General features: G+C 38.3%; 1 protein-coding gene across 1 annotated transcript in view; it reads right to left on the bottom strand.

Annotated features, from left to right (window-relative positions):
- The window catches only part of TAF4 (TATA-box binding protein associated factor 4), a 68725-nt gene that overhangs the window by 22386 nt on the left and 33419 nt on the right, over nucleotides 1-12920 (bottom strand). Inside the window, exons 5-10 of the mRNA XM_032802278.2 lie at nucleotides 11825-11941; nucleotides 10658-10780; nucleotides 9461-9550; nucleotides 6550-6792; nucleotides 2535-2682; nucleotides 736-850 (exon numbers count right to left, since the gene is read on the bottom strand). Of these exons, the coding sequence (XP_032658169.1) occupies nucleotides 736-850; nucleotides 2535-2682; nucleotides 6550-6792; nucleotides 9461-9550; nucleotides 10658-10780; nucleotides 11825-11941 (836 nt within the window). The remainder of the gene's footprint in view (nucleotides 1-735; nucleotides 851-2534; nucleotides 2683-6549; nucleotides 6793-9460; nucleotides 9551-10657; nucleotides 10781-11824; nucleotides 11942-12920) is intronic.

The following is a 12920-nucleotide window of genomic DNA, read 5'->3' as shown; positions in this document are numbered from 1 at the left end:
CTGGAGAAATACAGGTGCAGCTGGCCTGAACTGCGGTACTGTAGCAATAACTTTGAAAGCATGTACAAATAGGTCAAAAGTTATAGCTGTCTCTTCCCCATGAGTACAGACAATGATATACACTTCACATTTATCCAAGTAAGAACATTGCAAATCTGCAGTCAATAAAGTAAACTTGTAAATTTGGCTTGATCATACAAAAACAGGAGGCGGCAAAATGTTTTTTTTGTTCCTTAAATAGTCATTCAGCTTAGAACTAGAACCCTGAGTGTGCTTTCACACCCTTGCCCTGCTCCTCTCACAGGTCCTCTCTTCCACCATCCTGGAGGTTTTCACATCTTGCAGAAACCCAGATTACATTGCTTCCACAAGACAGCAGCAGAATGCAGCCACTACTATTGAAAAGGCTGGGTGGCAGATGTGTTCAGCATAAAGTGGAGTGGAGGAAGGCTGAGCATAGCAGACAGATGGAGGAATACTTTCTATTTGCTGCCCAGACAAAACATTTGAGAGCACTGTTTTAGGTACCAGTAAGCTAAGAGACCAACAACAGCTTGGAGGGGAAAAAAATCTTTAAGAAACAAACGAGCACATAGAAGAAGCCTCCTCAAAATACTTCCCCTCTCCCCCCCAAATCTATATAGCCCTGACCCAATGCACCACTGAAGTCACTGCAAAGCCTGTGGTTTCAGTGTTCAGGCCTGGTGTACAGAAACAAGGATTTTGGTTCCTTACCTAAAAGAACCTCCCCCAGGTTCTTTCAGTTTATTCTTTTGAGCGGCAGCTGCTTGTGGTGAAATTGTGGACAGAGCTTTGTTTCCAGGTAATACTGTAGGTTTTACCACAGGTACTACAAGAAAATAAAAGTCAATATTTGTGAAGCTCCATCACAAGTGATGTAGATAAAACATTTTAGCTCAACATTTTAATTATTTTTGGGTAGGTTCATTGTCAACTTTGGCACAAAGGTGTTTTTAAAAATGGCAGCAGTACAAAAGTTAAAAATGTCAATTTTTTTTGTTATTCTTCTTTCCCAACTATTTTTGCTGAACTTAAAAACTCTCCTCTGAAGCGTGTCCACCCCAAGCATTAAAGCATTATGCACGAAACAGTCTAAAAGTAACAGATATTTCAGTTCAGTCACAAAGAATTTAAACTGATGTTCACACAAGAAACTTAATTGCCACAAGCCCTATTTACACTACAAATATTCACAGGTTTCTATTCTATGGCCTGCAGGCCATATACGGCCCAAAAGAGCATTTTATAAGGCCTGAAGCCTGCTTTAACATAATATACCTACAGCCGATTCATCATCATTTTGTCATCAGGTTTGTCTACACTGGCAAGTGAAAGACAAAAAACTTTTGTCGTTCAGAAGGATTTAAAAAAAAACAGACACCTCCCCAAAAGTTTTGTCGAAGACAAGCATCAGTGTGAACAGCGCTTTGCCGGCAGGAGTCTCTCTTGCCGACAAACAGCGGCTACACTGCGCGTCTTTTAGCAACATGGCTGTAGTGGCACAGCCATGTCACTAAGAGCTGCGTAGTGTAGCCATAGCCTTAGTTTACACAAGTTTGCAAATAGGCTGTTTATACATACAGTATTGTCTAACATATACAAAACAAGCTGAACTTAAAACAAAAATCAACATTAGTGACTTTAAATCTTATTAAACTATGTAAAATCTGTTTGGCTCACACAAGGTTGTGCTTAGATTTATGTGGCCCTCCTGTGTAATAAGATTGGGCAACACTGCTAGAAAAGACTCAGTTTTTACATAAAATACACTTTTTTAAAAAAAAAAGATTGAGATGTATTGGAAACAAAAGCAACCCACTAGCTATGGCAACGTGAATTTACCACAGTGCCTTGTGCAAAATTAAGAACCAGGATTTTTGCTGACTTCTAGTTTTATTCTCTAACTAGACAGAGGCTTTAACAAGCAATAAACAAATTCTGACTTTGAATACATTTATCTAGTGGCTTCCTCTGAACTTCGTAAAAAGATTCACACATATCTAAAGGAAAGAATTTGGTTCTGAATGATTTAATGAGACACAGCAGTACCTGCAGTGTTGCCTAATGCAGTGTTTCTCAACCTTTTTGAGATCAAAAACCAGCTTGCTGCCTTCCTAAACCATGCCAAGAAAATCTCAGGGACTGGTGCCAAGTCAACAGACCAATCATTGAGAAACACTGGCCTAGTGGATAGAGCACTGCACTGGGACTCAGAAAACCTGGGTTCTACTTCCAACTCTGACATTGGCCTACTGGGTAATCTTCAGAAGATACTTTTACCTCTGTCTCTCTCAGTATCCCCAGCTTTAAAACCCTCCTTTGTCAAACTCTTTGAGATCTAATGATGCAAAGTGCTACATTATAGCTATGTATTAAAAGAAAAGTAAAATTTTTCAGCTATATTCATTCCCGAGTAAAGTATCAATCCTGTTTTAGAAGTGTATTAAAAGGTCATTTAAAAAAAAAAAACCACCACTATTAAAGATCATAAGAGTATCAAAAATCTTTTTTACCTGTCTGAAGTTGGTTCAGCTGAATTTGTTGAGGAGCTGTAAGCATAATACGATTATGTGGTTGCCGCAATGCTACCATAGGGGTTTGTGTCAATGTTACCTGTGGAGGCCTTATCAATGCCCCTCCTTTTTGAGACTGTTGGATAACCTGCCAATAGGTTGAGAGAAAATAATGTAACTATTTGAGGAACAATGATACAGAAGATTTTAATCAAATGGATATACAAATCCTTATGCCAACCTTTAGACTGGTGAACAGACGTGTTTGAGCAAAAGCAAAATCAGAAGCAATACAATCTTAAAGTATTTATTTTTAAACCATCTTTAGACATAACTTATTTCATGGAAAATGAACAGTGTGGTTGCTGCAGGTTAAATTTCTTCTCTATAGGCAAAAGTCAAAAATAGCCAATTTCTAGAGATATTCAGGGTCAAACAGAGAGCTAAAGTCTCTAAATTTCCATGTACATGTTCAGATTTGGGTTAAAGTAGCTGAAAATTTGACCCTTAAATAAAAACCTCACTTTAAGACAGTTATTCATGTCTACCTTTCAGAATTACTGTCTCCTCCTCAAAAATAGATGGGAAAACATTTCAAGTGGTGGACTCATGAACTGAAGACAAGTTTAACAGGAAGCTTCTCTTTTTAGCCCACCTGCTAACTGCAACCTGTCAAATTGTGATTCAATGCTACCAGAGAATGCTATACTAAAGAAAGTGATTTAGCATGAATGAGCTTTCTTGTCGCAACTAGAATTCTTCAGTTTTCAGTAATCCTTTACTACAAACTGCCACAAAAAGATAGTTTGCGAACTCCTTCCAGACCCAAGATTGTAACTTCCATAATTCTTTGACTCTGGCTTTAGCTTTGGCCCTATATGTTCCTTTCTAAACAGTTACTGGACATATAGTCTGACTTCTCGTAAGTCAAGCAACAAGTATTAAGGACTAAATGATGAATTTAGCATTCTCTTTTATAGGCTCCAAATGCCTTAATAGAAAGTCAACACTCCAGGTTACACATTAGTCAGACTGAACCTATCTGCCACTAAATATTTATTTCAAGACGGTTTATCATCATTATTTTTTACTGGATTGTTACAAGCAACTCCCCTTTAGATTTCTTATTGAAAATTCTGAGTAACAAAGACTTATAATGTATCGAGTAAAGGTCTAATACCTGGGAACTTCCAAGTCTTACCTAGTCCTACCATAAATTTGCTATTACCTTCAACAAATCATTTAACATCACTATGCCTCAGTTTTCTGGTGTGTAAAACTAGTTATAATCTAATTTACTTCCTTGTCAGTTCTGAGGATTACTTAATTTAAGAAATCTGTTTGAAAATGTGAAGTGCCAGACATTTAAGTCATACCTTTCTTGAACAGAGGAAAACCAGTTATTTAAATGGAGAGAGTATAGCAGGATCAAAGATTCTTCTCTCGCACAACAAATCTATAGTCCTCTGGATGAATTCTAGGAGTTTACCATTTTCTCCTGCAAGGAAGTTTGGACTACAGGCTAACAGAGTTGGAGGCAGATCATTAGTTGAGGGACATATTTGCTGAAAATACTGGTTCTGATAAGAGTGCAATACCCTAATTTTGCAATCTGCCTCTTAGTAATCTTAGGAGTTAAGCAGCGAGAAAGCCATCTATACACTCCAAAATTCTTGTCATGAATACTAGCTGTTAAACTTACAGCAGGAATCTTTACAATTACAGTTCTTGCATCAAACTTGAATGTCCAAAACCTACTCTGCAGTGAGAAGTGTTGAGTAAACCTTTTGGATTTGATTCACATACTGGTTCTAAAATTATTTCATAATATACATTTAGTTATACCATATAGGATTGCTAATTTTGACAATACACCAACAACTTGGTAGATAAAGACAGAATGTCTATGACCTGGTTAGGATGCTAGGTCCAGCCTATTTTTTAATTTTCCACCCATCTATGAAAATATTAGTAAGTCTAAAATATCCATATGGAGATATTTCCTATTCCCAGAACCACCCATAATCTTTCCCTTTTTTGAGTGTAGCTAGCTGACAGCAAGAGATGCTTTTGGTATTCAAACTAACATCTGAAATAGGTAGTTTCCTATTTGTTAAGATGAAGTTGCTGTGGCTTCCACCCAGGGCACAAAAAGCAAAGTGGATTTTAAATCAGAAGGCATCACCATCATGAAATGAAAATTTTTGAGAATGATGGTCTATCACGGCCCTCTCCAGAGACTTTGGTTAAGTATCAAATCTGCTGCCACTGATCTACAGAATAGCTTCTAAAAATTTAATCATATATCTTAAGAAACACTGCAAAGGCACCCCCTGTAGATAATTAGTTTCACTTTTTTTTGCTAGACGTGCTCAAGTCCTCCACAAGTTATCCTGCACTGCTACATATTGGCATGAAGACCACACAACAGATATGCATATATATTCTAGTAAACTAGTGAGTTTCATCCCAGCACATATGGTCAGTATCCCATTAAACAAAATAAGAAAATAATGCACAGATTATGTTTAATTTCTATTTTGCTTTCTCAGACTGTGCAGATAGGTCATAGTGAATCATAGAAATGTAGGCCTGGAAGGGACCTTGAAAAGTCATCAAGTCCAGTGCCCCGCACTGAGACAGGGTGAATTCATTTGTCTAAGAAAAATAAATAAATAATGCCTTTACAGAAAGATGCTATCAGTATTACCATTTCTGCCCCCTACGCCCCCGTCCCTCAAATTCTGGACAGAGGTAGATTCTAAGCAGACATCACAATAAATATCAATACTGGCCAATACTACTAAACATAAATGATCTATATAAACAATCTCCAAAGCCAACTGGAAAAGCAACAATAATACAGAAAAACGCTTTGCTGCCTTAAGGAGAAGAGATTCTACATCAGATTTTGTTTCTTCCTGTCCTGCTGTCACTAGTATTATCTTTATGTGCATTCCAATAAACTGACCAAAGCAAAAGAGGAAGCACGGCCTTGTCATTAGTGTTAATGTGGACCGGGCCTGGAGACCTCCAGATTCGTCCTCTGCCACAACACTTCTTGTGTGACCCTAGGCAAAATCCCTCTCTCTGGGTACCTTTATACAGCCTGCAAGAGCAAGCGTCCCAGCCCAGTTTGACAGACTTGGGCTAGTGGGGCTCGCAGTAGCACCGTAAAAATAGTTATGTAGACAGCACTTGGAAGTTGCAGCTTAGAGCCCGAGAACCAGCCTAACCCGCAACTTCGAAGTGCTGTCTACAGAGCTATTTTTAAGGCACTAACACAAGGGCCACAAGCACAGAGTCTGTCAAACCAGAAGAGGCATGCTCCCACAGGCTCTGTAGACATACCCGTTGTGCCTCAGTTCTCCAGCTGCAAAATGGAGAGAACACCACCTAGCTACATCACGGAAGTATTGTGAGGATATTATTTTATCACTGTAAACATATTATGGTGATAAGTGCCATTTTAGTACCCAAAATAGATGCGAATGCTTTTGTATTTTCTATGGACAATTCAAAGTTAAACATGGACATGATCAACATATTGCAATAGACCAGTTTGCCACAAGTCCCTTAGAATGGTATCATTACTGTGTTATAAAGGGCTTTTGTTAAATGGAATATTAATATTCTTTCCTATCGCTGGTTAATACAAGCTACCAAATGATCTACATTCCTAAAAAAAGCCACAAATTGTGTAACGTAGATTTTAAAAAAAACAAAAAACCCTACTTTATTATTACACAGTCAGTTTTTGTTTAAAATAGTTCTAAGAATTTACATCCTGGCTATGCATTGATTTAAAATCAGCAAATTCTTTCCTTTTTAATAATCAGGAAATGATAGATGACTTTAATCACTGCTGTATTTAAAATAACACATTATTTTCTTCTTAGCAGTTACCTTCTTTAAATGTTCACAGAAAGGTCTCTGGCTGAGCTAAACTGTTAATTTAAGAAGAACAATCATTATACCTCAAAAGCCAATAGATGATGCACTTTGGTTTACGTACCAGTGGTGTAGGTTGCCCTTGTTTGCCAACCCCAACTTGCGTAGGCTGAGTTAGACTAATTACAGGCTGTTGGAGAGTACTTGTTACAGTAGCAGTGGCCTTCCCCGCTGTGCGCTGAACTGAGCTGCTCAGCATCACTGCTGTCAGTGCAGTTGTTGCTTGTGTTGTGGGCTGCTGCTGTTGACTTTGCTGAATGAAAGCTGCCGAGTCTGGGGTTAACTGTCTCAAGGCAGGTAAACTCCTCTGAAGAAAAGAGAAGGAAAGAATTTACTTTCACATAACTAAGGTGAATTCTGGCTAAGTTAACCCTTTTCTGAATACAAAAATCCTACCTCACCATAGAGCTCTAACGGGAATTATGCAGATATTATTAAAAAGAAAAAGAAAAAAGAAATCAGTGCATTTAATCTCAAACAGTCAAAAATGTGAGTATGGTTTTACAGTTAAAACATTGTGTGTGTCACCCAAGGACCTCTGGATACCATCCAGCAGAAGACACGGGTACAAGGATCCCCTGGGTTCATCAAGAAAATGTAATGTAAAGTCTAATAAAAGCCTGTGTCATACTGGTCATCATAATCATTGCAAGATGCATATATGGAAAATGTGAGAAGTTACATATATATGCTGAAAATTATGTTCTCTAGACCTTGAAGTTAAATGCAGACCATTCTCCAGACAGGAAGGGAGACACATGTCCTTGGTGGACCACTGTATGTCTCACAATAGAAGTCTATTAGCATACCAAGTCAAATGCTAACGAAGAGCTTGCAAAAACTTCAAAAGGAAATTAACAGGAAGAGTAAAATAGGGAGTGTGGGAAATCCAGTTTTTCAGATGAAGATCAAAGTGCTAATATAGAGTATCTGGGGGTGCAAAAAGACACTTCCACTGGTGAAGACAAGGTGCCAGGAGGTTTGATCTGACTAAAGAGGCAATCTCAGCCATCCTGGTCAAAAATGCTTGGGAAAGGACTTTGAGTATCTTGTAGAAGACAGGAGATTTTCTTACGAGTTAAGTTTAGGTTCCAGAAAGCTTGTTATGATTTTGTTTTATATGCAACCGTTTCCAATATTCTTTTCATCATTTAAATCTCTGTTCTTTGATAATAAGTTTATTCTTGTTTTCACTATAAATATAGATCCAGAGTTGAATTCTGCAAGCTAGTCTGTACTCTTCCTTTGAGAGGAGAGGATCTGAGAGTATTCAGAGGAACAAGGGCTGAGCATGCCAAAGGGATGCTCTGAGGACTTAGGAGTCCATGTGTGCCTAATCACTTTCTGATACAGAGATACCGAGGCCTGGAAGGTGGAGCATGTGTTGCCAGAGGCTGGTGGAGTCAGTATGAGGAAGTCTTGTCTGTGCTAAGCGCAGGTGGTAGCAAGGTACTGCCAACCCCAGGTTAACAGGGTGACTTGCCCCAGGAACTGGTGAGCCTGGAGCTAAAGCAATCTGATTGAAGAATGGCCCCACCCAAGAGGAATGAAGCGATTCCTGTGTAAAAAGGAGCCAGGCTTAAAGTAGTAATAAACCACAGCTGGGGAAAGAGATGGACAGAAAGTCAGAGCAGGCTAGGAAGCTCAGACAGGGAGGAAGCTCTCTAGCAGAGAGGGAGCCTGACTAGACAGGAAAGAGACAGAGAACCAGACGGAAAGCAAGAAGCCTCGAGGTAGGAAGTGGCCCGGGAAAAACTGCAACACAGGTAAAGGAGCAGATGTCACTGTTCAGTACAGGGCCCGGGGCTGGAACCCAGAGTCAAAAGGTGGGACTGGGTTCCCCCTACCAACCTCAGTGAAAGAGGTGCAGGCTGAACCTCAGACAGGCTGAGAAACCGCCCCAGAGAGGGCGGAAGGATCTGTTTTGTGTTAAGACTTTTGAGATATTTTTAGTTTGGACAATTCTGACCCCCAAAAGGGGTAAACTTAAGATGGTGACCCAGCCAGAGGGCTGAGTCGCTGGATACTCCTTGAAGATTTTAGAATCCCAAACCACAACTTTCCATTTGCTACATAGATCAGAGATTTCCTTATATATCAAAGGCAGGAAAAGGCTGTAATACCAATGTTAAGCGCTTAGCTATGCAGCCTTAAGAGACAGGAAATGCCAAAGTGAAGGTTGCACATCCAACCTTAACGCTGTCCCCCCTTAACCATTTATACACAGTCAAACATTGTTGTATGCACTTGATCTTCCCAAGCCTCCTCTTTTTGTAGTTTTCCTTGGTGCACTTTGTGTAATTTTAGATTGCAAGTTCCTTGGGGGCAAGTACAGTGACGTTCAACTTGTTTTGCGGAGTGCCTACCATGCTTTTCGGTTCCGGAGACAATCATGATTACGTAAGTATTTATGAAAAGTACCAGCTAGACAGCCCTGGAAAGTAAATGTTCTTGTTTGTCCATAAAACACAACAGCAGAGGCACCAACAATGCAAGTTTCCCCATACTGCTCCATCAGAGTGCTTCAAGCTTGTTCCTCTGAGATCACTTCTAGGAATGAGAGAATATATCAGTCTCCATGCTATTCAATCCTTGGGTCTACCTGCCAAGGCTGCACACTAATGGGTGAATTGCTTGAAGGGTTTTGCACCGTGGAGAGATAAATGGCTTTGATCATTGTAAAGAATATTTATGATCCAGATTTCTCTCAAAAAACTAACTGAGCCATTACAGTGGAACCTGTGCTCATTTAGTACAGTTAATAAACATTGTGGGAGAAAAAAATCTCAGGAGACTGGGAAGCAAAACATGTATTTGTGTATTTTAAAGGATCTTTCTAAAAATCTGATCAGGTAACAGGTAAAACATGCGCACACATTGTTCTAGAAGAGCATCTTTCTCATTAAATTGATGTGCTCCTGCTCAGATGAGTAAGCACTGAAAGATCATAAAAGAATATGGGGCATATGAATTACCTTCAGGAAAGGCACAAGGTAAGGTTGAGGTGAAGAATTAAGTTCTCGGTACAACCTACTGGTAAAATCTTCTGCTTCAATTTTTCCATCCTATGAAACAAAAGAGATATTCAAATTCACCAAATAAATGAACTTTGGACGTTAAGGCCCACACCTATTTCTAAAGGTTCACTAATTTATTAAAGAGAAGTTGTCATTTCCATCATGCCTGGCTATTTTTATTTATCATCAAGAGTACTATGATCATATACATTTTGTAGAATCCAATTGTAAAGTACAAGTTACACCAGTCTCAGACAATTAATTAACCTAGGCAAGATCAAAAATGCCACAGCCCTGATTGATCTAGAGAGTGGAAACAGAATTGCAACACTACTTGAAAGTTTTATTATAATAAATAGATCCTAACACACAACTTTCCTTTTGGTCCACAAAAAGCACATCCAGTTTTAAAATTCATAGGCTATACAATTTTGTCAGGTACTCTACAAATACTAAAAATTTCATCTTTTTTAATATTGGTATGCAATGTTATTGTCCAAAAATACATCTATAATTAAGAAATCGTTTATTTTCCATACTCAAATACAGCATACTAATAGGCCTTTAATTAAAAAAACCTTACACGTGTTAATACCACCTTAGACAAGTAAAGCGTTTAGAATTTAAAACTCTAATTTAAATATTCACCATTCATACTGCATTCTTTTTGCATTCCACTCATCTCATGACATTAGGCTAATCAGCTGCACATTCTAGTACAGTGGTTCTCAAACTTTTGTACTGGTGACCCCTTTCAAATAGCAAGCCTTTGAGTGTGACCCCCCCCTTATAATTAAAAACTACTTTTTATATATTATTTAACATCATTATAAATGCTGGATGCAAAGTGGGGTTTGGGGTGAAGGCTGACAGCTCGCAATCCCCTTCCCCCATGTAATAACCTCACAATCCCGAGGGGTCCCGACCCCCAGTTTGAGAACCCTGTTCTAGTATAATGGTATGATAGCTGCATTGCAAATGCTATAGGAAACTGTTGGGTTTAAAAAAGCCCATTTTAATTCATAAGAAAAAACATATGCAGAATATCTATTCATCTTAGGTTTTATAAAAACCTGTTTTTCATAAAACAACTTTATTAATTAAATTTAGCCAGCATCTCTTGATTTATCAGTAGTTTTAATGAGCTTTTCTTACCAACAAGCTTTGTACTAGCTCTTTCACGTTAGCTGTAGTCTCTGATGACTGTTTTCCAGATGAAGCCAGTTTTATTAATGTGGATAAAAAATTCTTGCATTTCTTCACATTCTCCATAGTTTCCTATTGGGGAGGGAAAAGAAAGTTAGGGAAGATAAGAGGAAGGCAAGATGTGCCTCTTCAGTTGGAAGTTTACCAGACATGCTCTTTTACATGACGGTTTAAACAAAATAAGCAAGCAGCAAATATTTTATTCCTACTAAAAAGTTCTGTCATATGGGAAGCACTGGTTTCAAAGCGACCTGGGGACTTCCAGTTCCTGCTACCCTGAAATATGAAAGCACCATGCAGGTGATACTCTCAAAGGCAGGGTGCTTTCAAAGTGGTAGCATGCTCTAATGGTTGCTTACAAAGAAAGAACTCCTTTGGCTTATGACCTGGTTGTGGTCTTGAGGCACAAGGTCCTCTGACCCCTTAGATCTTTCTGCTATAACCCCACAACACACAGAATATTAGCGAAGATTTTACATACTAGATAGTGTGAAATATAGAATAAAACTGACAGAATGTTTGCAGGTGTGGCGCAATGAAACATTTTATATTTCAATTATTAAAACATAGTAATTTACAATGATGTTTGAAGTTGGTGTGCACATAAGGTATTCGGGGAATGGAAGTCAAGACCACACCATGTAACCTCATGCTTAAATAGTGTATTATATATGAGAAACAAGAAGCTATTGGTGATTATCTCCCTATAGAACAAAGGGCGCTCCAGCTTGATTCTCTCTTATGCCATCACTCACTGCCTAGCTTGAAGATATATGATACATATCTTGAACCAGTAATTCTTGAGTTCTAATCCTATTCGGACATTGAATAAATTGTCACAGAAAGTGATTTCCCCACGTCCCAGAGAGCAGTCAAAGTGCTTTGAAAAAGGAAGAGTTCTATATAAATGCTACATTACCAACCATAAAAAAAGGTTGTTACAATTCAAAATTCAGCTCATACTTGCTTAAATGTATCCTAAATTTCATTATTTTCTATGAGACCAACACTCAAGGGAAACTCAGCCTTGATGTTAATTTACTGACATGTATGTACAACAGGTGTATAATGAGAACAGTAGCACAGGATTTTAAACATATGTAACCATGATCTTACTGTGGCAACTGTAGAGGTTGCTGTTGCTCCTTGAACAGTTCTCTGAGTTCCAGTCTGTACAGCTGTTGCTGTACCTAACGCAGTTGTTTGTGCGGTACCACCCAGAACAATCTGAGGCTGTAGAGAATACAGACATGGGTTATCCCTTTTGGAGTGTGCAAAAATCTGTCTTTTTGTACCACATAACCAAAGGAGAAGGAATAACCGAATCACTGAACTATGGAACATCCTTCAAAGCTGCTACAAAAAACCTAAACTGGTACTGATACTATCTGCCATCTGTCGCAGTTCAGAGAAAGAACCACCAGATGGCAGAACACACTTCATATTTAAACCTGAAAATACTGAAAGCTGATTAAAGAATGCATGATTTTTGGTTACAGGATAAAAGGAAGTATAACACTGAACAAGAAAACATGCTCAAATCCCAAAGCATTATTAAGCTAGTGCTGTATTTCTGCTACCTAGACATCCAAAGTTGTTTACCTGTTTCCCTCAGCAGCCATTCCTCCCAAAAGGAGGATTTTTTTATTTTTTTTAAACAAGGCATAATGGGTAAAGATTTCGCTCTCAGTTGTTTCTATTATCTTTTGGTTGAATAGCTGGAGAGAATTTTCTTCATAAAGTTATACAAAACTCATTGAATATGCTTCTAAAATTAATCTAAATGAAAAATGCAAAGTTTTTTTGTATAATATTTTTTATTTGAACATTCCTTTAAAAAAAATGGCTGCAGTGGTAGAATCCTTCAGCTGGATTCTAAAGTTTAGGGAGAACATGCAGAAGAGGGAGAAGAGCTCTTTCAAACAATTTAATAGTTCCAAACATTTTTTTAAAAAAAGGGACAAAACACCAAACAATGCAGAAATAATGTCTTTAATTAAAGAACTAAAAAGTTATAACTAGACCCTTCTTTCATGTAAACTACTTGCCTGTTGGCTTTCAAGGTGTGTTCCTAAACTACTGATGACAATCCCTTTGCATCAAGAAAATAATTCCACATTAGGACTAGCTTTCAGCACTTACATTAATAGCTCATTTATAAAAAGTTACTCTTCTGTACTATACAAGGTACACAAGAGAAGGCACTCTAGAC

The sequence above is a fragment of the Chelonoidis abingdonii genome, chromosome 14 (assembly GCF_003597395.2).
Source record: "Chelonoidis abingdonii isolate Lonesome George chromosome 14, CheloAbing_2.0, whole genome shotgun sequence".
In the NCBI taxonomy this organism is placed as follows: domain Eukaryota; kingdom Metazoa; phylum Chordata; order Testudines; family Testudinidae; genus Chelonoidis; species Chelonoidis abingdonii.
The sequence above is the reverse complement of the archived record's forward strand: the minus strand, read 5'-3'. Positions and strand labels throughout refer to the sequence as shown.